A 26,333-nucleotide genomic window follows, 5' to 3' on the forward strand; every position below is an offset into this window, starting at 1 on the left:
GTAAATATCACTATATTGGAAATTATTTTCAATGCTTCTAGTTTATCTATTTCAAGATTGATTTCCTTGGACTACTTTCGACTCGAGCCGACTAAACCTAGACATTAAACGTTGCAACGAGGCTGGATCATAAAATATCCATACTATTGTGAGGTCCACGTTATAATGGCAGTGTTTGATTAGCAATGGTATTGCTATCCTTGCCTTTCATTCAACAAAGCGGTTAGCGCTATCTCTTTCTCGCTTTGCTCTGTTGCCAGATCGTCTTTCGACAATGTAGAATTTATAATTAATTAACAAAATATTTCATCTTAATTATGTGAATTCATTATGAAATATAATTCATATAAAAATAACGAGAATGAACAGTCAATATTACATCAATAAACCCGTATAAGCTACCGTATATAGAAGGCATTGACAAGACAGAGGTTCGGCAACGTTGCTCTCCTATCTTCCTGTACTGCCATTATAACGTGGACCTCACTATAAGTACACATTATTGATACTTGCACAAGTATCAAGATGTACTGTGCATGTTTATTGATTGCATCGGAATTTTAAATAACTGACTCAAATATTTGTTTTAATATTGGTATGCCTTTAGAGTGCATTGATTTTCAACAAAGCATTATCTAGGGAATTATCAATAACTTACTCTATCTGAAGTATTGACTATCTTCCAGTTCTGTTGGAAGCGTAAAAAGTGATAACATTTCCATCTTCAAGCCGGATTACAGAAAAAGTATAATTTCAAGTACAGTACTGTGAATATACATTTTATCAAAATCAATTTCAATCGATTAATTGAATCAATAGGGTTATGAAAATCAGGAAACTTTCATATTAATATAGCATATATTCTCAATAAAAGACATTTGAAACGTCAAATTTTTACAATTTTATAACATTTTATGTTTTGCTCTCCTTTAAAATTATCTCTGATTTCAACCAACTTTTCGTTATCCATAGATTATAATCTTCGTTTGCCGTTTTCAGATGCCTTAAATTCAAGTTAAATTTGTTGGAATTTAACTAGTATATTAGAATCACAGCGTTTTAGACCACATTGTAAAATTTTGTGTGTAATCATACTCTATAGTTGGAATGACTGATTGAACAAATTTCAGAAAAATTATCAAATACATATGAACACCTAGCTCGCCTCCTCCTTCCAATACGGTCTGAATTATCTTCTGCATCACTTCAGCGTGCCTGAAAATAGACCAATACAGCAAATTATGTTAATTTATCTATCAAAGAAGAATTTAAAATGACATAAGTTGATGATCGGTTCAGACGGTAGTCCCTGAAGACAATAATTGTTCACTTCTACTTTTACTTTTGGTTCTCAAACTATCAACTATAGTGACGTTTTAACGTCGCCACCTGATTAACATTGGTGTGCTATCCTTGTCTGTCAATGGACAAAGCAGATAACTCTATCCATTTCTAGCTCAGCATCGTTGATTGTTTTCAGACAATGTAGAATTATTATGAATTACCAAAAAAATATCTGATCTCAAAATTATGACAATATATTATTGAAGCATTGGAAAAATATTTTCTTGCCAAATAAAATATTGATTATTAAAAAGAATGAACAGTCAATATTATACAGAATCCGTCATGGGAAACGGACATTTTCCAGGTTGATATTACGCATCCGGTAGAGTTGAAGAGGGAAGCCGAAGCCAGCAAGGCACTCGTCTGACCTTGTAATTTATGCTTGGTAATTGTTCAGTTGCCATCAAGCCCCTGTGGAACGTAGAGCATCGCGTTTTCATGTATGAAAGTTTTGTACGGAGTAGTGGATTAGTTACGGAAGTTCAATGCCTCTTTCGTCGAAGGTTTAACGTTCCTCGGCATGGAGACATTCCGAGCCGAAACACCAAAGGGATGATGCCCTTCGTAGTGGAGGTTGTTCAATGAAAAGGCAGTCACCGGGACCACGTCAAACAGTTCCAACTCCGGAGAACATGGAACATGTAAGACAGGCTATATTCCCTAATCGCGTTATCTCTAAATTCGGTGATCAGCATTAGTCTCCTCGTTCTCCAGACCATTCGATGTGTGATTTTTTTCTAGTGGGGATATAAAAACAAGCCTCGTACGTTGGGCGAACTGCTAGTTATAGAGCAGGCAGAATGTCGCTCACATCGATCATCAATTGAGAGTGCAAGTAAACTTTAGAGAATCTCCACTTGTCAGCGTGAAAATGGACATTATATTAATAATATTTTTTGTACATATGTTAGTCAAATTGCCTATTCTAAGAAACGTATTTCTTCCAATGTATACATTATTTTTAAACTTTAAAATAGACGAGTGATGTCCCTTTAAACAAACATTCGTTTCTTGTGGCGAACTCTATATAAGATGAACTTACACGGGATGACTTGAACCATGCTATCTTCTATAGAAGCCGTTGGGAAAATAATTGGCGACAATGTAGTCTTATAATTCCCATTGACTTTATAACGTGAATCGCTTTATAACAATGCATAACTGGGAAGTTTCAGGGTGCAATCTTTCAGATTTTATAATTTATTTATTATTTTCACAAGAAAGCACAGACCGCGAAAAACTAAGGATACTCCTTGTATTATTTCTCTCCCAAATTCAGATAACATTTTTAAAGTCCGAAATAGGGTTATGTTTTTACTCTTCTAAAATTTAGTCCATAATGCTCTTCCGTCATCGGTAAGAGACCTAGATGCGGCTGAATTTGGAGTTGGAGTCAGAAATGGCCTGATAAAAGTAACAGAATTTTATAAAATTTCCCAAACTTTGAGAAGCTAGTAATAATGGCAGGAATGGATAGTTTTCGTAAAATAATGATAATGAGATATTTATTGACCAATTATGTGTTTAGTAGCATATGTTATATTTTTGTATTGACCTGTGACAATGGCCGATGTTTGTAATGAATCAAATGGCAAAAATATATTTCGATATTTCTAAAAATCTCACTATAGTACAAGATCGACAGTTTCACGTTGAACACGCATTGATTCCATGAAACGGCATTAATAAGATTCAAATGAATGAGACTACCTGCAAGGATGGACAGAAGCCATGGGAGGCCCTGGAACGTGCGGATGTGTTTCCATTGTCACAGTTTTCTTCGCATAATCTTGATTCACATCTTCATACATCTGTTCAACATTCAGTGGCTTATGGTTCTGCAAAGAAAATCCAGTAATACATTCAAAATCTAGGATTACCGCCATGAAATTTTTTATCATCAATCTAAGCTCAGTTAATTGATTAATTTATTCTACAATGCAAGAATACTCATTTTCCCAAAGCTCCTCAAGTTGCATAAGACTAATTGGAAATCAGACACAGAAAGTTTAAGGAGGAATAAATCATACTTGAAAAGCTGTCTAAGAAACTGAAAATGAATAAATTGCATAGCTAAAATGTAATTATTCCTTTCCTAGATGGGGTCTGTAGATTTCAACTCTTCTATAGCAAAAAAGAAAATTTGATTGAAACTTATTTTTCACAATAGTACTGTACAAGATTCAAGATGAATAATTATTGTCAAGTCAGGTCAATTCATTAATTTTTAAATGTACCTAAATAAAAATGGATAAAAATAACTGAAAATAATAACTATCAATTTCGTATCAATGAAGAAAAAACCCAAATTGCATGATAGCAACAACTTGAAAAAATTAAGAGGGAGGTTTAGGTCAAAGTGAGAAAACGTTGACCTTTTTATCAATTTTTATAAAGTTAATTATTTGAAAATATGTAAGGATCAACTACTCGTTTTACTTTAGTAAAAAGCTGATAATCTTGAAACCAATAATCAAATTAAAATCTTCATGTGAGTGACTTCCAAAACATGGGTATGAAAGACCACTTAAAAGTAAAGACAATAAATAAACAAAACAAAATACCCATTGTTGATGAAAAATTCTAATATTGAGAGTTTTGCACTGATAACCATTTTCAATAATAATAACTTAACGAAGGTGGTGGTAACTAAGGTTTAGATCAACTATTGAAATAATCTATCAGTGTGATAAATACTATACATTCCTCTATTTTCTTGCTTATTCCGAAATTTCTTTCAATATTCAGGAGATCAATAGAGAGGATTTTTCTTACTTCAAGAATAAACTGTTGGAAACATCCATCCAGAACAATACGGTCGTATTCATAAGTTATTTATTAAGTTAGCACAAACAATACAAAGATCGGAAAAGAAAAAACAGGCTATTGCCCAAAACTTTTTCAATTTCCTAATTTAGTTTCAAATTGTCCAAATATTATACATAGGTTATGTCAATTTCAATTTCTACACCAAATCACAATCTGAAAATATAAATTAGAATAAAACAAAGAATTTTAAATTTAGATAGATTGATGATAAAACTATTATGCTCGATTGTATCAATTAATTAATATAAAGGCTCACAAAGGTGGAAATAGCTCTCATTTTTCAATACATAGAGAAGAATATGAACATATAACTGTCAGTGACAGTTAATCTGTCAGTGACAAAACACATTAGAAAGCATTTATTTAATTAGCATTACCTGATGTAGTATTAAACACTCACCTCATCATAACCAAAAAGCCATAATCGCGGAGTCTGGTAATATTTGTCGTATGTGATATGTAAGTCATACGTTCTGGTTTTGACTATCTCGCCGTCACCTACAGCATTTCTTTCATCTTTTTCGATTTTGACATCCTCAGCAGTCGCCTGAAGAAACACAATAGTAGTTTTAGACAATTCTACAACATTTTTATTAAAAATAGACATGAGCACATGACTTAGAATCAACTACTGCTACATCAGCAGTATAATATAAGTAATGTAGTAATATAAAATGAAAAAGAAGATAATTGTAAACCGTACTGTATATTCATCGTATTCTTCCATCGAAAAATCAGTTCCAATCTGATTCACGTCAACATTCAGCACAATATAATATAATATTCATTGTGTATTACACTCTGGTGATCTATTAATTATTCGATTCTAATTGCCAATCTACCTAATTTTTAGGAAAGAGAAAATCGTTAATAGTATTCATTAGTATAGTAGTATGACATTATTGAAAGGTGGTAAGGTGTAACATTATTCAGTAACTTACAATCCACCTGGCACTCCAGGTCAGATGATCCCTCCCGTCACCCATGGGTCTGCATATTATTATGTAGATCATCTAGCCAAATAATCGGAATTCCACGAGTTTCAATTTACATGAAGAGGCTTACCTCATCCTCCTCGTCTAGAAGACCACTTTCCTCAAACATTTCCATGTCGGCTGCTTCTTCGTTATCATCATCGTCATCATCATCATCATCGACATTATTATTGGCGTTTGTGGTCTTCGTCTGAAAGTCTCCAGATGGAGGTGAATCATTGACCCTCTCAACCTGACATTTTAAATCAATCAAATCAAAGGGAATTAAGCTTACTGCAGTTTATAAAATTAAAGAAACATTTCATTCATGGTGAGAAAGTTTCTACGGTTACTAAAATAACATTTACTGTGTTTTGAGTTGTCTTTTTAATTTTTAGTTAAAAATATAATTTGTTGTGTTTTTTTTTAGTTAATAAAGTTATAGTCTAGCTTATTGGTTCTTTTGAATTTGAAAGTACAATTTAATGCAAATATTAATTTTGAATGCATCTGATTAAAGAAAATGATCTGATATAATGCATAAATGTTGATTAAATAAATAATAGATTAAATGCAAAGCTGGTGTATAGGTAGGTTGGACAAAATTGGTTTGCTAAGTGGGTGGTGCATCTGATCTTAAACATTACACAATGAAATGTACAAGTTTGTAATTCCTGGATCTACTCAACTACTTTTTCTATATTTAACTATTCCATCACTTTCTCTAACATTCATTCATACAAAAAATGAACATCAATTCTACCAAATGCTTATCAAGATTGAATATTCAAAAGAGGGAGAAACTAAAAAATGAATTGTATTTAGGATTTCTCCAACATAAAACCAACGATAAAAGTTAAGATAAGAGCAGCATACGAGTTGAGATGGAATCATTTTAGCATGATTATGAGGAACTGAGCAATATTACCCAATAATAAATAATAGAAAACCTGGCATGTCCACTATTTCTGTGGATGTAATTTAATGAGGAAATTTAACTGCAAATTGGAAGTCTGTTAGCTAGAAGTCGATCATCGTTATGGCTTGAGGTTGTAGCACGCTTTCCCGTACTGCTGATTTTCTCGATCACTTCCTAATAATAAGAGCTAAACAAAATGTTATGGGCCTTCAATAAGTGCGATTGTTGAAGATGATAGGAAATGTAATTTAGATTTGACTAACATAATAGCCATAAATATTAAGAATAGCGTATATCACTCAATTCACAAATTTCTTGCAAAAATGGTTGATCTAGCAAAATGGTAGTTGTAGATGGTATTTCTCATCCCGCAAGGATGTTGAAGTAATAAACACAACAAGGAAACTCTGAAACGTTGTAAAAGAGTAACAAGTTTTCAACTAGTTTCTACAAGTAGGATGGTTGCATTTAGTGAAATGGAAATACAATTAAGAAACAGAGCAAAAACTAAGAATGTTATAGGGTAATATTAATAACTAATATCATATAAAAAAGAAACTGTAAATAGAAAATCATATCCTCTTTGCTAATATCTAGAATTTTTGCATTAGTGAGTTGCAATTCTACAATGTTATTTAAATGGTTCACTAGCTTTTTATTTTTAATGTGCTTTACAAATGCTACAGGGCTTTTAACAATGGAACATCAAGAAAATCATACATGGATTAAAGAATATAAAAGATTTTACAAACAAATGAGAAGTATGTCAGAATGTGTAATTGTCAGAAATGCAAATGCTACTTTACAGTTCCATACAGAAACAATAATGTATTTAATGTTTTTGAATATTCCTGCTATGATAAAAACATACAAATTTGACGATAAGAAATGCAATTCTATTTTGGTTACTTTGGACAGTTACAGTAATGCAAGAGATGAGCTGAAAATTATTGAAAGATTGAAATCCATGTACAATATCATTATTATATTGATAGAAAGCAATAAGAGTTTGGCAGAAGAGCATACTTTAAAGGACGATAGAATTAATTTCGATATGTTTGGGTTTGCAAGTGTTATCCTACTATCTCACGAACAAGTATACGAATTATCTTCTAAATTATCGGTAAAACGACATTTTGAGCCAAAAATTAGAGATCTAGCAATTGGAAAGTGGACATTCATGGCAGAACCAACTAAGTTGCCAAATTTTGAAGGCAGGAAATTGAGAGTCGTAACATTCAATTGTCCTATTTATGTTATGATGGCAAGTAAGAATGATTCAAAAGGTATGTAAATTGGAATATTAGTTATGTCAATAAAAGCAATTAAGTCACAAATATTAGACATATTAAACCTTCATCTGTGAAGCTGTTTATTGGATAAATTAAATTAGCAATGCATTTTTTATTCTAGTAGCACTTTTTTTAGTAATAGATTTGAAACCTAATGCATCTATTTCTCATAATTTGTGTGAAGCCACATTCTTCTACAAAATATAACATAGTCTCCAACAATAGCCCAATTAGAGATTATTACAGTTGAGGCTGAGCCTAAACAGAAGAACGAAAAGATAATCCAGTATAAGAATCCAAAAACGATTTTGAGTTTCAAAACATTCGAAAAATCAAGAAAGACGTTTTTTGGAAATCCAACTGTCGCTATTGGTGCTCATTGGTTGAATCTTGTAATTCAATTAATAAATTCTTCAATACTATTCAAGCAATTACAGTACACGTTCTATTTTTTTCTGTGCTGTTGTTCACTATTGTTTTGCTGATCTGGTTGTTCTTTTCCAATGATTTGTGATTGTATAAATTAATTTCACCAATATCGAATAAGTTTTTAGAAGGGATGGGAATATTGAATTGAATGGAAAACCTTTGAAAAATGTTAGGAGTTTTAGGTACATGGGCAGTGAAATTGCGGAATGATGGGAAAATAAATTATGAAATAACAAGGAGATTGCAAAAGGGAGGAAATTTTTATCAGACAGTTAAACATTTAATTTGGGATGGAATAATACCAGAAAAGGTAAAGATTATGATGTATAAGATGCATTATGTACCTATCATGTTGTATGGTGCTGAGACATGGACGATGACAGAGAGAGAATGGAGTAGAATACAAGCAGGAGAAATTGGGTTCCTCAGGGCAGTAAAGGGAAAGACTCGAAGAGACAGAGTTAGGAATGAGGAAATGAGAAGAGAACTGAACATGGAAAGCATAAAGGGAAAGATAGAAAGCATGAGACTATGCTGGTTTGGACATGTGAAGACAATGGGATAGGATCGGCTGCCAAAGAAAATGGAATAGATGAGGATCAAAGGAAGAAGACCAAGAGGATGACCGCGACGACAATGGAAAGACACAGTGGTCAATGAAGTGGAGAAGAGAGGATACAGGTTGGCGACAGGATGATTGATTGATTCGATGTCTTTATTAAAAAACTTTATTGAAAAGCGATGGTGGGAAGACCGAAGAAGATGGTTAGGCATTGTTAATATCCAGACCCGGCACTAGCTAGAACGGGACACGGATATGTAGGCTATGCATGTAATATCTAATTAGTGCATATTTAAACGGTTTTTTGAAATTGATTCAGAAAAATATGACTAGACTATTATAATATCAGCACTAATTCAGTTTCATAATTTTATTTTAGTTCTAGAATTAGAGTGAAGTTTATAATATTGATGTGTATTCTTTTTAAAAGCAGGCACCGGCACCAAGCCTGGGTTAGAAGAGTATCTATTCAACGAGTTTTCTCGATATTTGAATTACACGTGGACTATGAATGACATAACTCATGACGAAGGAAGATTCGGAATAAAACTTGGAAATGGATCATGGACCGGAGCAATCAGAGAGCTGATTAATGGAAAATCAGACGTATTTTACTGTGGACTATGGATCAACCTTCAAAGGGCTGAGGCAATCGGATTCACTTCTCCTCTTCTGCAGGTATCAATACTAATGTAATTCCATGAAAGAATTCTCAACTTCCAAACGTTCATGAAAGAGATTATTTAGAGAAGTCATTAGCGCGCATATTTTTTCAATTCTTCATTTAAGCTATGAGAAACATTGATTATCCAGGATTTCTCTCAATAGTTTTTTTGAAGGCTGAAAACTTTTCTTCAACTCATAGCGTAAACAGTAATGACTCACTATAAGTAAATCTAATAACTTCACTGAGAAATTTGAAACTCATAAGGTTAAAAAACAAAAAAGAAAATAGTCTGAAAACATTATTAACTACTGCTAGCATGTAACCCGTGCTCCACAGGGGTCTAATTGAGAACTTGATGTTATGAAATCTTGAAGAATTTACAATGAGCCCATAACCATCCTCGGTGAATTAAGAATCTATCTGCAAAATTTCAAGTTAATCAGTTCAGTAGTTCAGACGTGATGATGCGTCATTCGTAAATTTCTAAATCTCACATTTTTACCTTAGATTTACCACTCCTGAAACCAAACTGGGATGGCGTGAACAAGTCATTACTCTCCATGAAATTGACCAATTGTTTTTGCATCAGACTCTCTACCACCTTTGATATAACTGGGACAAGAGAGATAGGTCTGTAATTATCTGAGCAAGATTTATCTTTCTTATAGACAGGTACAGTGACAGAAACCTTTAGACAGGAAGGATAGACATCATCAATGAATATCTAGTTAATGAGGTAAGTCAAGGGTTGCAACAATTCTTCTTTCAACTGCTTCAATATGAAATTAGAAAGACCATAGAAGTCCTCTGAATGAGAACCGCTCAAACTGTTTAATATCTGACATCATCCACGGTGAGCTCTCTCCATCCAAAAATGCATCTCTCTCTCTCTCTCTCTCTCTCTCTCTCTCTCTCTCTCTTCTCTCTGGCTATTTTTATAGCGCTAGACAAATCCGCATTATGGTCTTTGGGTCTTTGTATATTGTTACAGATGTTTGCAAAGTGTTCATTGAAATCAGTAGCAGAGATAGGTAGGTCCTCATCAATACTTTTTAGCCGGTTGGTCTCAGAATTAATTACTCTCCAGACAGCTTTGGGACTCATTAATATAATTTCCAATTGCCTGCTGTTTTGCTTCTGTCATCTTTTGCTTGTATTCCCTTCTCAATCTACGATAAATCGGCAAGAGATCAGAATTACATTTTGAATTTCATGATATACCACCAAAATTCAACGGATTCCATCCAATTCAGGAGTGAACCAATTATTCAGTGGCAAGTTTGTTTTTTGTTTGCAAAATTCCTTCTTCTGTAAAATTGGACAATTAACACTGATTCCCAAAAGACAAGTCAAATTGTTTATAAACAAAGTTGTGCCTAATTCAGCAGTATCAACTTTGTTAAAAGCTTCAACCCAATCAATAGTGGATATTTTATGTCTTAATAAATCAATATCTCTTACACTCCTGTAATAAAAGGGTTTGTCACTTACCGTATCGTTAGATTTCTTCAATTCCTTTTTTATGTTTTTATCCCAGAATGGTCTGATAAATGAGGCTCCTTTACAGTACATTCAATTTCCTAATGTTTTATGTTTGAAAAAACATTGTATAGATAATAAAACTATACAAAAGACGACTTTTCAAATAGTAAGACAGTATAGAATAACCTAGAGAATATATCATCATAAACGCGCGATTTCAAACAATACAGAACATTATCCTATTCAAGCTATATAGCGTATTAATTGTACTCAAGGATATCAATATTTGACCACATTAAATTTCTGAAAATATAATTTCTTCATTCAAACATTGGCCGTTTTCACACATACCGATTCTAGGCCGACATTTATCGTCACGACACCCAGAATGTTGTCTAATGCTCACCAGCGCAACAGCTGATTGTCAGCCAATCGAAGGACATTGTGTCTAACAGTGTGAACCACTTCAACTTGGCAGTGTGGCATGTTATCAACAAGAATAGCAAGATAGTTCATAAAGATGAATTCAGTAGTGTCCCCAGGATGAAACACAATACTGACAAGTATATCACTGAATGTTCAGATATTTGAAATTTTTCAATAATTATTACCAACAAGTAGATAACAATCTTCAAGAATCACTCGATAATAGGGGTTTCAATAACATAAATTCAAGTAACGCCATTTTGGTTCAAAATCAATTCAAATTCTATGTATTAACTCAAGATGAGTTGTCTAGCATAATTGACAGTCTAAATAATAAAAAGACCACAGGACTGGATGGAGTGTCAAGTAAGATTTTGAAAGAGTGCAAAGAGCAATTATTGGAACCATTAACTCACCTCATCAACCATTCATTAGAAGAAGGAATTTTTCCAGACAGTTTGAAGGAGGGTAAGATATTGCCAATTTTCAAGAGTGGTGATAAAGAAAGAGTGGAGAACTATAGCCCCATCACTATTCTAAATATAGTTAGTAAAGTTTTTGAAAGGGCAGTCCTGAACAGGCTAAACCTGAAAGAGAACAAGCTCATCTGTGATGAGCAGCATGGGTTTCAGAAGGGGAAATCAACTAAAACCGCTATAGTTGCTCTTGTGGAAAGACTGATAGAGGAAATAGATTCAGGTAATAAGACCGCTGCAATATTCTTAGACTTATCTAAGGCGTTCGATTGTGTCAATCATAAAATTTTATTGGAAATTCTCCAGAACTTAGGGGTAAATGAGGTCGAACTAAAATGGTTTGAGTCATATGTTGTTGGCAGGAGTCAATGTGTAGAGCTTACCACAGTAAATGGCAACAACATTGTAAAGATTAAGTCCGACAGAGTGCAGGTTCAGGCTGAAGTGCCCCAGGGCTCGGTGCTTGGATCATTGCTTTTTCTGCTTTATGTTGACCAACTACCCACCCAAAGAACTGATAAATGGTAGAGCTCTCTTATTTGCAGACGATACGTCACTTATTTTCAGCAGTTCTGTGTTGGATAATCTCGAAATAAATGCCCACTTAGGGGTGCAGTCCATTGTCCAGTTTTTGAATCGACTGAAGCTGACAATAAATAGCAAGAAATGTCAATACCTCCAATTCGAAAACAAATATAATATAATAGAAGATAGGAAGATAAACATTTTTGTGAATGATTGTCAACTTGATGATGAAGAACAGGTTCGATTTTTGGGTATTTAATTAGATAGGCGACTGACTTGGACTCCTTATATTGAAAAATTGTGTGCCAAAATAGCATCTGGAGTATTAGTCATGAGACAGCTTGCAAGGCTCAAAGATAAAAAGCTACTAATAACATTCTACCATGGTCTCTTATTGTCGCATATAAGGTATGCCATCATAGTGTGGGGTAACTCGTAAAAACAAAATATGGATAGAGTATTTAAGATGCAAAAGAGAGCTGTTAGGTGTATAGGAGAAGCGAATAGGCTAGATTCTTGCAGGCCACTGGGTCTACTAACAGTGCCTAGCTTGTTCATCTATGAGGTTATTTTATTCGTAAGATCAAGTGATTTGAGCCAAAATCTTGACGTTCATGAAACCGATCTGACTATCACTTGGTTAGGCAAAATAGTAGAATATTCGAGAAAAAACCAAGCTATACTGGTAGATTATTCTATAACAAGCTACCGCTCATGCTGAAAAGAATTGAAAATACCCAGACATTTGAAAAACAATTGGAAAAGTATTTTAATTGATGCAGCTTTTTATAGCTTACAAGAGTTCCTTTCAGATTGAACTAGCTTCAAAGAATTAAAATATGACGAGTAATTAGAATAGGGCTGCATTATCGACTTATATGTTCACTTGACTATTCCGTATGGATTGGTATTTATACACTTTGACTGTTCTGTACTGTATGGAATTGAGTATTCATAAGAATGACTTAATTCATGTGGAATAATTAAAAATTGTCTTTTCAGCAAGAGATAACATTTTTCGTGCCATTGGAACGAGGGCTACAGTGGTCTTGGATATCACTCTTCCTCCCATTCACTGCTACTGTGTGGGTCATAGCATTTACTGTGTTCTTTTTACTGACTTTTGTTCTATATGTGGCAGCTCACATAACCAAATATTGTCCATCTTTGCAACGGATTTCATTCTTGCCAAGTAAGCATTTTAATGAGTGAGATCTATTAGCAACATATTATTTGAAATAGTTAGAACATTAAGAGATAGTATGAAAACATGTAATTAGATTTTTTTAAATCCGATTTTGACCATTTTAGAATATTATAAATCACGGCTGATAAATTAATTGTAACCTATTAAGTTAAATTCATTTTAAACTAGCCAATTCATTTGGTAGATGAATAAAGACTAAAGAGTGTTCTATATGAATGAATTTGGAATTTTTTATTTTTTTTTCAATTTATATTGCGATCTAGTCTGAAAAGATTAATGAGCAATTTTTTCCTAATATAATAAATAATTGGTTATTAATAAGATAGGTAGTTCTCACCAGGACAACTACTTCTAGCAACTAACTTGAAATTATTGACAAAAGATAATAATAGTAATAAAATAAGTTATCATGTATTAAAGATACACATTCACACTATCAACACTGCTCTGCTTTTGACACTTTCACTCCACAGCACCACACAACTCTAAGGGTTTGGTCCGCTTCAATCTGCGCAGCATATGACGTATGTTGTCAAGTAGCTGAGCGACTTCTTCATTTTCATGCCGTTGGATCCTGTCTGCATGCTTGCGTGGAAGCGCCCAATCTCTGTTGCAACGAACTCCACCTCCAGGTCTCTGTGAATGTCGGCGTTTCGACTGAATCTTGGAGCATCGACGATGTTCCTCAAAACTTTCTTCTGGAATCGTTGAATTACATCAACATTGCTCTTGCTGGCACAGCCCCAGAGTTGGATTCCATACATCCATATGGGTTTCAGGATTTGCTTGTAGATGAGGATCTTGTTATAGGTTGAAAGAGAAGAATTTCGGACTATCAATCAGTAGATTTTTCTATACCTCATTCCCAGTTCTTCTCTCTTTTTCTTCACATGTGCTTTCGAACGCAACCTTGCATCCAGAGTCATGCCTAGGTATTTGGCCTCGTTAGCAAATGGAACAGGTTTCCCATTGATGGCTAGGGGAATTTGCTCACATTTTCTGTTTGTGAAGTTGACTTGGACAGACTTGGTCTCATTTACATTGATTTTCCACACTGACAATGATTTTACATTGAATTGACAATCAATGCAGTTGCCATGAAAGTGTAAGCAAATACAACTAATATGAAATCAAAAATGAAGATTTTTTTATATTTGTCCAAGTTATAGCTGTTTGAATTTTAGTGTCCCAACGTGGGCTAGTTTACCCTGCTATGAAATATTATGATCCTATACAAACTAACTTACTAACTGAACTGAAAATTGTAATAGAATAAATTTTAATTGAACTGAATTGTAATAGAATGTGCACTATGTGAACTGCTCTGCTCGAAACCGCTCGGTTGACTGAAGACATGTGTACGCTCTCATGCCTGCTCTAGTATATCGAGCCGCCCGGCAACCGAGCGGTTGTAGTCTGAGTTTACAACCGCCGCGATTCGCCGGCGACTACTCAAACCGAGCGTTGCATGTGTACGGCACCATGTGTTTCCCTATACCTAGCAACCTCTCGGTTGGTTACGCGACAACCGAGCGTAAATCGCTGTCATGTGAACAGGCTCTTAGGCCGGTTGCAGACGAACCACTATCGCATGTGGGATGTGGGACCGACATACCACAGAACAATACGACTAACGCAGAGAGACTTTCACACTACATTCGAAAAAACGCACACTAGTGCAACAGTTTCCAGATGTTTGTATCATACTCGGTTTTTATTATATGTTTTTATCATACAGCTGTTTTCAAAGTCACAGCGACTGCGATTGTGGTACAGAAGCTAGGGGAAGCGTCGTGCTCAAACCAGTGGTACCACAATCGCAAGGAAAATAATCGCATACTACAGCGCGCAACGCCATGTGGAAGTATCAGTGCCACTGCCATGCCTGCCAATGTATTCCATATGCACTGCGTTTGTGGTACCACGGATGGAGAATAGTCACTCCCACATCCCACATGCGATAGTGATTCGTCTGCAACCAGCCTTATAATGACCGTAGTCGAGTGGATTAGATGCTGGTTTTATAATTCAAAGGCCCGGGTTCAAATCCCGGCCCGGGGAAGATATTTTTCTCCGTCCACTCTCGTGTTTCGGATGTACATATTAAGGCGTCAGTCCAGGCTGCCTAAAAAGCAGTCGTTAGGTCATGCCAGAGGCCCTGAAATTGAACTTTAAACTCTGACACCAGACCTTAGCCAGACAGGTCACTCGATATCATTATTATTAAAATATTCATGTGATACTTGAGAGTTGATAAAGTTAGTTATTGAATATTATTTGGAATTATATAATTTTTCGTTCACGTTCAAATATTGTGGGGTTTTACAGGATATCGTAGATATAGTACATGTTTTATACATGTGTACGGTATAATATCAACCTTCTCACCACCCAACAGAAAAAGAAGATCGCTGCTATTCATAATCATGCAGGTTTATTCATTTCTTCTAATAGCTTCATACAACAGCAAAATTCGAGACGAGTAAGTAATTAATCATAAATTATTGAGGATATAGTAAATAAGAAAATAAAAATAAAAATCACGAATTATACGAATGTTGCAGAAAATTAATATAATAGAATAATTCATATGTTTTACTAAACTTCTGTGACAAAGAAATATTTCAGTAATAAGCAAACGGAAATTACTTCAGTAATGGTGCAAAGCTTTCTTGTTTATGTTTCGGACAGTAATAAAGAATAACCTGTACATGTAGTCCACATTTATAATAGCGTTCAAGTTTTAGGTTCCAAGTGAGTGAGTTGGGGTATTTCTCGCTTAAAAGTATGTGAAATAATTTTATAATTACAAGTTTCCAGATAAAATTATTATTGAGTGGAATATTACAACTTCTAATAACGTATTTCAATAGGGCTACTTGATTTATTAATAAAAAATAATAGTTATAGTAATAGTTCTTCAATAACCTAAATTCAAAAGTTTTAGTTATACATTATTGGACTGGAAATTGGACTTAAATTTATAATAGCATAGTTGTTCTATTTTTGGAACTATTACTATTACTTTTTTCAAATCAATTAGAGAGAGAAACACTTTTCAAATATCCTGATTCCAAGACCAATACATGCAAAATTGCCAAAAATTAATGAGATTTGAAAATTAATTCAAATTACTCTCACTCTAATTTTAATTTCCTCAGTTTGCAGTAATAATTATTTTGCAACCCTTTTGAAAAAGCACCCGAAGTTATTTTTAAATGACTGAATGTTTCAGGATAATGACACCAGAATATGTAACTATAAAAGACATACAAGAACTGGTAGAAATGAACTACGATTGGGCAGAGCCGAAAAGTACTAATTCTCAAATCGTGTTTAATGTCAATGTAAGTTGAAGTTTGATTGTCCATATGACATCGAAGATTAAAGTTCGATCTTCCTTGATTAATATTATGTGTTTACCGGGAACGTTAAAAATGACTTGAGAACTTATATGGCTGGGGTTAGACCAAACGAGCGAATGCTTGTTCTGAACAAAGATTAATATAAATCTGTATTAAGCCAATTTGAAAGCTCTAAAGCCACGAAAACTAAAATTGAATTCATATACTTTTGGAGTCACAATTTATTATATATCATTCTTCTCATATGTCTAGTTGCTTCTGTGTTTTATGCTCCAGAATTCGTGCTCTAGCTCAATTTGGTCTTTCTAACCCCAGCGTAAGAGAAGGAAATAATTTTTACTGAACTCATCGGTCCTTTTAAAAACAATTTTTGCAGGATATCAAGTTAATTTATGAATATTTGAATTAATATTCTGATTTTGCCTCAGGAATAAACAGAAATCCGTCCAAAGATACAAAAACTGTCAGTTATTTGTTTACAAATACGGCCCTAAATGTAATTTGTGAATCATATTTGATAAATTAAAAAAATGTAGAGTCCCCTAATTACATTTCAGTGAATCCCGAAATTATTTGAGTAAGGGTGCAAACATAGTAGAGCGGCGAAGGTAGCTTCATGCTGGTGAGTGTTGCATTTAGTGCATTTGCATGTCAACGTCTATAAATGCAGGTCATGAGACTCGTGCTCCTTATGGAGCGGCCATTATGTGGGGTCTTTATGGCGGTACATTTCAAGTTCCAATTTGCTCATAACAAAATCATGCATTATGTTTTTAAAAACAATATTCTGGTTCAAATAATATGTAAATTCAGGTTTTCGATTTTTTAATAATGAAATTTCAATAATAAATGGTTCAATATTTCATTTTCTTATTATTAAAAACTGTTTTTATTCTTGTAACTTGTTATGATTCATAAGGCATTGGGACAAAAGGCTGACCTCATAAACAGTTTAAAGTTCCCAATCAATTGAATCTAAAAATCAACAATTCAGTTCCTTGTTGGAATCTAAATGTTATTATTCTGTCAGAAGAATTTATTTTACAATTCAAAACCAAGAAATATCCCTTGAACAATATAATAAAATAACACATCATGTTGTTCAATCTATAATTATTATGACAGCTGATAAATTTGAAAATTGGTGAACTAGAACCCCATAAAATGGTGATTATGCAATGCATCACGGGATTGTGTCATGACTATGCTTTACTATGTTTGCACTCATAGAGTATTAATTGATAAGTTGTAAATAGAACCTAATCATAAAAATGTACACTGGAGATCACTTTCAAAATTAGCTGTGAATGTAATAACTTTTTAGATGAATATTCTAGAAAGAATATTCTAGAATTAGTATTCTATTACTGAAGAATAATAATAATACAAATATCAATAGAAATCCAAAATATTATTTTGACAATGAAGATGTAATAAAAATATACTGATTTTTTATGTTGAATCACGAATTAATATGTTATGCACAATTATTGATTGTTGGTTGTTGGCGATTATTAGGATTATGGATTGTTGCGTTGTAATAGTAGCATTGAAAATGAGCATTATGGCTACTCCACACTATCGCCCAGTCGCTGGCCACGTTGGTCTTGCCATCCACACTGCAATGTGACAATTTGTGGATGCTCGGCTGGCCACTCGCCTTCGCTCGACAAAAATCGGAGCGATGGTAAACGAAGGCCAATGAAGGCGAGCGCTGGCAAACCAGCCATCCACATTCTGGCGCTCGTCGTCATTTGTAAGCATTGGGCGATAGTGTGGATGAGGCAAAAGACTGTTAAAGTTGCTGCTTCAACACTACACCAAGCCTGGTTGATTATTTTCAGAATAAATGGCACATGAAATTCATGAATAAGAATAAAGTAGTGAAACCAATGGACATTGAACGTGTATTGGAAAGACGAAGGACAGCTGTGTGTGGCAAGACAATAACAAGGAATATCTACATGCTTAATTATAAGTTGAATCCCAACACTCTGAGGAAGCTGAAAAAAGTGAATGAAGTTACATCGAGCTTCAATATGGCATTTGGATTGGTGAAAAATTCTCGATACACTGAAAGCTTCAATAGAATAATCACACGTGCAACGGACAGTGGATTGATTGATTTTCTCTCTCACCGAGCTGCTGAAGCAGTTAAGGAAGAACTTCTATTCACAACATTTGACAAATACAAATTGACTAATTACATACAGCTTTCGTATGAACACATTCAAGGGGTTCTAATGTTTTATTTGGTGGGAATTGCTATATCTTCGATTGTATTTTTACATGAACTTTATACCGTGGAAAAAAGAACATAATTTAAGTCCTAATGGTGGTAAATTACGGTTATCTCTTTCCTTTCCTCAAATACGGCATAGCCCTATGGGAAAGATCTAGATTCTTCATTCAAGTATTTAGATCTCAGAGAAAGCATTGAGAATTATTTTTGGTATGCGCACCAGATATTCCTGTTGAGAACTTTTCCTTAGTAGCAAGATACTCACACTGCATTTCTACTCACACTGTATTTCTACTTACACTTACAAAAACCTACCGGCAATAATGAAATCCACAGGTACAATAAAAGGCACTTAGCCTAACTATGAGTTCATAGAACCGCCATGTTTGAAAAATCACCGTAATATATGGGTCCAAAAATATATAATAGGCTGCCTCAGGATATTAGAGACATAACGGCCTTTCGAAAATTCAGAGGATTGTTAAAGAGGCAGTTGCTTGAAAGGCCATTCTATTCTGTTGATGAATTTCTGCAGGAGTGATACATCGTTCCTTGTCTTTGATTCAACCCAGGCCCTTGCACATAGGTATTTATGACTGACTGCGTTCTTAAAAAATAAATGTGACTTGTGAAATTACAGTGTTTTATCATTGTGATTGTGACATGTGTTGAGAACCTTCCCAAGGTTGTTCTTTTTTTACTCATCCTCTGTCTGATCATCAGATATTCAGGGTGCAATCATAAATTGAATTGAATTTCAAAAAATAGATTTAAAACTCACTGCTAGAGAAAAATGTGATTAGAAAAAATCAAAATTGATTTATGGTAGAATCCAAATTGATTTGAGGGTTGAGAGCAATGCAAGTTGGTAGATTTATAGATGAATTAATTTCTAATTCTCATGAGAATGTACTTTATTTGGATATGAGAGTGCCGCTTCAACAATATCGTGGAGAATATAACAAATGAGAGACCAAGAAGTAGAAAACTTTGTTTCAATAATATTATAAAATTATACTATTAGCTACTTTTTTTGAATATCAGAAAATATTGTAAGCTGAGAAAATGCATAATTGAAGATGTTATTGTCAACTTACAGTTGTGTTTGAGTCTAATGTCATTTCGGAGACATTTTCGTCGAGGCCACTAGTGGGGTCCACGTGGTGAGTGTCCACCCAGCCACCGTCAGGATCATCAGGCTCTAGAATTTTCTCTTGCTCGTCACAATACTCAATCTAGATAAAGAGTTTAAACAATTCTATTATTTTACATTATATAAATCATCTTTTAATATAATAAATTTATACTTTTATGTAGCTACTAGCAGGTAACCCGTGCTCCGCAAGGGTCTATTTTAAAACTTTACAAACTGAAAAATTGACATAATAAAATATTGGAAAATTGAAAATAGGCCTATAACCATCCTCGGTTAATAAAGAATCTTTATGCAAAATTTCAAGTCAATCAGTCCATTAGTTCAGACGTGATGATGCGTCATACATAATCTTCCTATCCCGTTACGTGTATAAGCCAGTTCTTTCCATTATTATAGTATAGATGAATGATTTATCAGTATCTTTGAATGAGAATAACTTTTGAACGGTTTGAGAAATCGATGTGCGGTATTCACCATTCATTTTCTCTTGAAATTCTGTATCGAAGTCATGTATTATATGACTACCTTCCAATTTAAAAAAATGAAGTTGAATTTAAAATTGCTGACCAAAATTTTGATGGGACAGAAAATCTGTTATTTTTATTCGAATAGGATCCCAATCATACCTTTCATCTAATCTCCCTTTTAAAAGAAATGTTCAGCTGTTTCTATACAACAACTGGAAGCATGACAAATTGAAAACTTGACGTAGAAATCTTGAAGATTTGAAAGTAGGCCTATAACAATACTCGGTTAATTAAGAATCCATATGCAAAATTTCAAGTTAGTCAGTTGAGTAGTTCAGACGTGATGATGCGTCAAACATAATTTTCCTATTTCGTACGTGTATAAGCCAGTTCTTTCCTTTATTATTAATAGTATAATAACTGAAAAATACATAATACTTGACAAACTCAAAGTATCATATTGATTTTTTCAATACATCAATTTTAGTATCGATTAGATCCTCCTCAATTTGAATCAGGCAGCCTTTTGCTTCCTCAACTCCAAACAAAATGCCTACAAATTCGTTTCACTCCTAATTTGTGTCTAATAGTACATTATAACTGAAGAATATAAATTATTACGGTACTGATTTTATTGTGATCTATTTATGCATTTCTTATGAATTCAAATGATACAGCATGAAACCCATGTCCATTTCATTTGTACTGGTTGCAAAATTTTACATTTTACTAATTTTAGTAAATTTTACATTTACCAAGATCAATCGTAATAAAAAAAACAACTTCATTCAAAAATAATTTATAATAACACGTTTCGAGGGAAAAAATTAAGAACAAAAAAACCGAAGAATCGGGATTCGAACCGAGGATCACCTGCGCCGAAACCGAGTACTCTACCGCTAGACCACTGCTACGTTCAAAAAATGATGTCTTGTACTAACGTTATAACTTCCTTACTTATAAACAAACACATTTTACAACAATGTGAGCTATTCTGTATAAAATTTCATGTTCCATGAATGAAATTTGAACATTAATTCTGAAAAATCTAGAAGGAAAATTGAAATTTGGGTTTCGAGGTGCACGAGTTTGATACTTTTAGAATCTATGTGCAAAATTTGGAGATCTAAATCATTCCCGTTTTTCCGGTATGCAATCCACAAGTTGACATGTTTTGATGCGAACAAACACAACCCTACTCTCTCTTATTATATAGCCTAGATTAGAACATTTTGAAAGCTCTAAATGATATGTTAATAAAATAAAATAAAACGTCACGAAGTTATAATAGAGAATAAATTCTATACAATGTACTGTGTGTATAATTTTCCAATCATACAAACATTTTTAATGAAAGTGAGATGAAGGTACCATAAAAATTATAATATTGCTTCTGTTACAGTTTAAAGTTACATGTAAATAAATTGAAGAATTCGAAATAATTCACTACAGAAGAGGTAATCAATTTAGAATTTAAACAGTTTCAGTGACATAAAAAACACAGCCAGAAATACCAATCTATATATATTTTTAATCCCTGTTTTGGATTGATATTGATACGTTCCGGCTGCCTAAAAACATTCGTTGGATTAATATCATGTCAAAGGCCCTAAAAACTCTTGAAATTTTATTTGATTTATTTATTCAATCATTTAAGATAACACAACTTCCAGAACAGTACCACAGGCTTAAGCCCAAAACGGTTGCAATTCTAATTTATGCAACAAAAGTCCAATGTAGGTCTTAGCCAGCCTGAGAGTTTGAGTTAGCTAATAAGAGATATAAAAGTTAACTGATGTGAGAGTCTTCGGAATCCAAATGATTTTCAAACAGAAAAAGGATCGCGGGGTTATTTGAAGTTTCATAACATTTACCAAAAGCAATATAAGAGTATTTTGTTTTTTTAGACTCAGCACAAGTTTATGATTTCAAAATCGTCATGTTGAAACTTCATCATCATTTTTTTGGAATACTGTTGTAGTAAAACGTCCCTTCTTCATACAAAACCAATTTTTTCACTTTCTATACAATCGAGTCTAGAAGTTATCAATAAAATTGAAGCCATTCATGAAGTTGTTTGGTAAAATCATTTTCAATTGATTTTAAAACTTACAAGTTTATCTAGTCTAGAGTTGAAACAGCATACTTTTCTAATATTGTGTAACAATTCAAATACCCCGCTCTCATAGGATATTAATTATTAGAATAGCGGAGTCATCACTCAGGCCACCAAATTGGACTTTTGTACCGGTGAGCTGAGAGAGTGATGACCGCGTAGAGGCGAAACTAGAGGGAGAACGTTCAGAGACGCGCGAGAGGAAGGTTGTGCGTGAGATAGTGAGATGTAGTCTTTAGTAATGTGATTGAGGAGTGATTATGTTTAGAGAGAGAGAGTATAGATGTTTGTTATGGGATTTTTTCAATAGCGTGAGATTGTTTTGGTGAATTTGCGTATTTATTTAATAATATTATCCTATAAAAGTAGCAGGGCCCAGGACCCTAAAACCTGGTGGTGGCAGCGCTACTGGAGAGCACTGTCATGCTAGCCACGCACGCCACAATTGAAACTTTCTTTATTGAAATAAACAAACAAATACACATACATCTCAAAAAGAAATTACAATAAAGAAACAAGATAAATGATTGGAGTGAATAAAATACCTCTTTGCACCTTCGTGAGCAGGGCACATTCTTGGTGATGAGAAACTGTTTGGTCTTGGGCAAGTAGGTCTTGGCCCTGGCTTCGTCCCCGGACGCCCACTGCCAGGTGGGGCAGTGATGCACCAGGTGATCGCCGGCCGCCACAAACTCTTCAGGAGTGATCACTCCCGTCTCACGAAATTTCGATTCCTGCTCATAATCAATTCCACATATCAATATTAGCATAGACGAATAATGTTTGTTATCCTAACGGTATATTTTCTGTGTTAATAGTTTAAATTGATAAAGATTAACAACAAACTAAGACATTTGAGACACCTCATTTCTAATACAATCCATTATAGAAACAAATTTATCAATTCCCCTGGAGGATTCATAATTATTGTGATCTTATAAATCTCTTTTCCAAGTGTTATTAGTTTGTTAGACATTAATTAGATATTGGGTGAACAATTTATATTCAAAGTAAACAAATTCATAAACTTATTTTAGTCCAGTCACTATACATTAGTGCTTGCAATTTATATTGTAGTTCTGATTTTTTAATATATTATTTGGATACATGAGAGAAGTCCAGAACCAATTTCTTCATGCAAAATTTACTTGTACTAGATTTATATATGTCACTCATATAATTGTGTGAATTATCAATTTGAGTGCAATGTAGTTGGTGATAATAGTTGAAGCTGAAAATTAGCTGCTTTTCACAATACAAGGAGCATTGTTGTCAGGTGTACCTGGAAATCCATATGAGATAGAGCGCTCTACCTGATCTGAGATTGTAAAGCAAAAAAATACGCCCAGAAGGATTTTGAATTATACATCTAAATGATAACAATCAGAAGATATTGTTGATAAAAACTAAAATTCATCAGGATTGATTTTTTCTTTAAATTTTACTAATTTTTGAAAAATTATAACTCAGTACTCTTTGGAAATAGAGAGTTTCGAATGATCTCATTTTACTCAGAATTTTATAATCTTAATAAGAGGCGAGAGCAATTTTTTCTGTCCGATTTCTGGATTTGGCAGAAATAGCTGAAAACTGAATCGAAATTACGAGGTTTTTGGGCCACTCTGTATCTAGCACAATATAGAATTTTGCTTGAAGAAATTGGTTCTGAACTTCTCTCATGTATCCAAATAATAAATTAAAAATTAGAACTACAATATAAATTGCAAGCATTAATGTATATATATAGTGACTGGAATAGCTTGTTAAAGTAGCGTAGTGCTGAACTCCTATAGCATACCCGCTATCTCTGAAGGCGCACCCTGGGGACGTCAAACAGACTCTCTCAAGGCCTAGTATTGTGGTGATGCACATCAGTCCAAGTCAATAAATTTGGATAATTTTTCTTGAAGCACATAATGCTGAGAAGGAGAAAGTGGCTGAATGCTGTTAGAATAAGTAGCCTAACAAAAATGGGCTTGCAATAAGCATGATGTTTACTTGCAGTAATGATCCTAGCAGCCCGTTTTGCAGCTTCAGTATGTCCTCAATCTTGGCTGGGTGTATTAACCGCAGGAGATATGACAGTGGAAAAGTGCATGATACAGTTCCATGACCAGATATGCCTTCGTTGCATGTACCCTTAGTCTGAGCAAACAGAAACAGATTCGGGAGTCTCTTGGTCACTTGCTGGTTGTGGCTGGCCAAGACATTGCCCAGACCTCTGAATTATAAAGCCAGCATTTAATTCACTCATTCGACTACAGCCACTCCAATTGATCCAAATTAATACATAATTGAGAAGTGCTGATTCATGCAATTGAGAAAATAACTCTTAGCTTTTTTTAATGTAGGCATAACAGTGACCCAGTAATGTTTTTTAGGTTAGAATGTTGTATTTTCAAATTATAGGCCTAAATAGCGAAATTTTACACAATATCTATAACAATATTTACAAATAAGGTTACCTTTAAAACAGGTGTTAAATACTCAGCAACACCGAGAGCAGTCCCTTTTACAGTATTAATAACACTTTGCATTTTGTTATGATACTAATCGGGTATGCTTCCAAATTTTAGCCTACTGTTCAGTTCAGAGCTCAGTGTACAATTTCAAAATTCTAATTGATAAAGCGGTGGTTGACATCTATTACAAATTAATATAGATATTTTTTAATACAATCAATGTATATTCAGACAACTTTATATAACCAAAGAAGATGATTAAAAACTCTTCAAATTGAAAATAATCAAGTGTCAAGTACAATGTACAATGCCATCAATATTAATTCCATGCATTATCAGCTGGGGATAGGACGAGTCAAACTGGGCTGACGACAAGGTAGGCTGACGACAAGGTGGGCTAACGACAAGGTGGGCTGACGACAACCAGGTCTGAGGACAAACTGGGCTACCGCCAAAGTTGCACGCCGTCAATGTGGGCTGCATTCCTTAAGCCCCCATAAACGTACCGGCTTTCCTATCAGTTTTTCCTGAACAGTCCGCCTGTTGGATTGACTACCCTTAATTCTGTCCGGAAAGCCCTTGAAAACACATTGATTCCTTCGTGCGTTAAAACTTTTTAGTAGTTAAGTTGAATGTTTGTAGTGAGATTATCTCAGTTTTGTGTAGTTGTTCATCTTCTGAAGATTATTCATAGTTTAAAATGTCTGGTGACAATGATTACACCGTTTTAGCTTTATTAATAGAATCAGTGACAAAAAAATTTGAATGTTGGTCAAAAAGGTGGTTGAAGAAGAGGAACACGTATTCTCATGTGAATTTATTAAAAGAGTTGAAGGCGACTCCAAGTGACTGGCACAATTACTTGAGAATGGACAAAAATATGTACCTACTTCTTTTGACATTGGCTGCTCCATCGATTGATAGAAAAAACACTGTTAGGAGGAATGCCATATCTCCTCATTAACGATGGTTCTCTTTCTCACATGACATTTTCACAATCACAAAACAACAACTCACAAATAATCACAGCAACAGTTCACAACTACTTGAAACAACTCGGAAATACGATGAAGTTTGGTTGGTTGCCTGACGCCACTCCACATACACGTTCAGTTTTGACTGAAACAGCATCTGGCAACCCAGTTGAACTGATGAGCTTTCATTCAATCAACTGTTCAGTCTCAACTGATAGTCCAGCTGGACCATACACATGCAACGGCTGCCTGTCAGTTGGACTGTTCAGTCAAAACTGACAGGCTAGCGTGTATATATAGGGGGGGCTTTAAAGTGCAAGTTTGGCATTGCATTCAATGACAAACTGGCACTCATCAGATTTTCTCAGCTGGTGTCATAGTTGCATGCTGTCAAACTGGGCTGCATTCCTCAGAGT

The 26,333-nt window shown here is 34.2% G+C and overlaps 2 protein-coding genes across 3 annotated transcripts; one reads left to right on the top strand and one right to left on the bottom strand.

Moving 5' to 3' along the window:
• Window positions 1-839: 839 nt before the first annotated feature.
• LOC111046045 (ubiquitin-like-conjugating enzyme ATG3) lies at window positions 840-25,326 on the bottom strand. The gene is made up of 7 exons (XM_022331530.2): window positions 24,947-25,326; window positions 23,027-23,215; window positions 19,840-19,977; window positions 5,242-5,403; window positions 4,577-4,723; window positions 3,058-3,185; window positions 840-1,215 (listed from the first exon to the last, which is right to left on the bottom strand). Exons 1-7 carry the CDS (start codon window positions 25,016-25,018, stop codon window positions 1,050-1,052), a joined length of 1,002 nt encoding a protein of 333 aa, XP_022187222.2. The 5' UTR covers window positions 25,019-25,326; the 3' UTR covers window positions 840-1,049.
• Window positions 8,792-16,918, top strand: LOC111046046 (glutamate receptor ionotropic, kainate 4-like). 2 transcript variants are annotated; one of them, XM_039423633.1, is made up of 4 exons: window positions 8,792-9,030; window positions 12,931-13,120; window positions 15,464-15,617; window positions 16,371-16,918. In XM_039423633.1, the coding sequence occupies exons 1-4, from the start codon at window positions 8,860-8,862 to the stop codon at window positions 16,489-16,491; spliced, it is 636 nt and encodes a 211-aa protein (XP_039279567.1). In that variant the 5' UTR covers window positions 8,792-8,859; the 3' UTR covers window positions 16,492-16,918. The 2 variants fall into 2 exon arrangements, with proteins under 2 accessions (XP_039279567.1, XP_022187223.2); XM_022331531.2 differs by lacking the exons at window positions 15,464-15,617; window positions 16,371-16,918 and adding an exon at window positions 13,609-13,803.
• Window positions 25,327-26,333: the final 1,007 nt, after the last annotated feature.

Source organism: Nilaparvata lugens, chromosome 3 (assembly GCF_014356525.2).
Source record: "Nilaparvata lugens isolate BPH chromosome 3, ASM1435652v1, whole genome shotgun sequence".
Classification (NCBI taxonomy): Eukaryota; Metazoa; Arthropoda; class Insecta; order Hemiptera; family Delphacidae; genus Nilaparvata; species Nilaparvata lugens.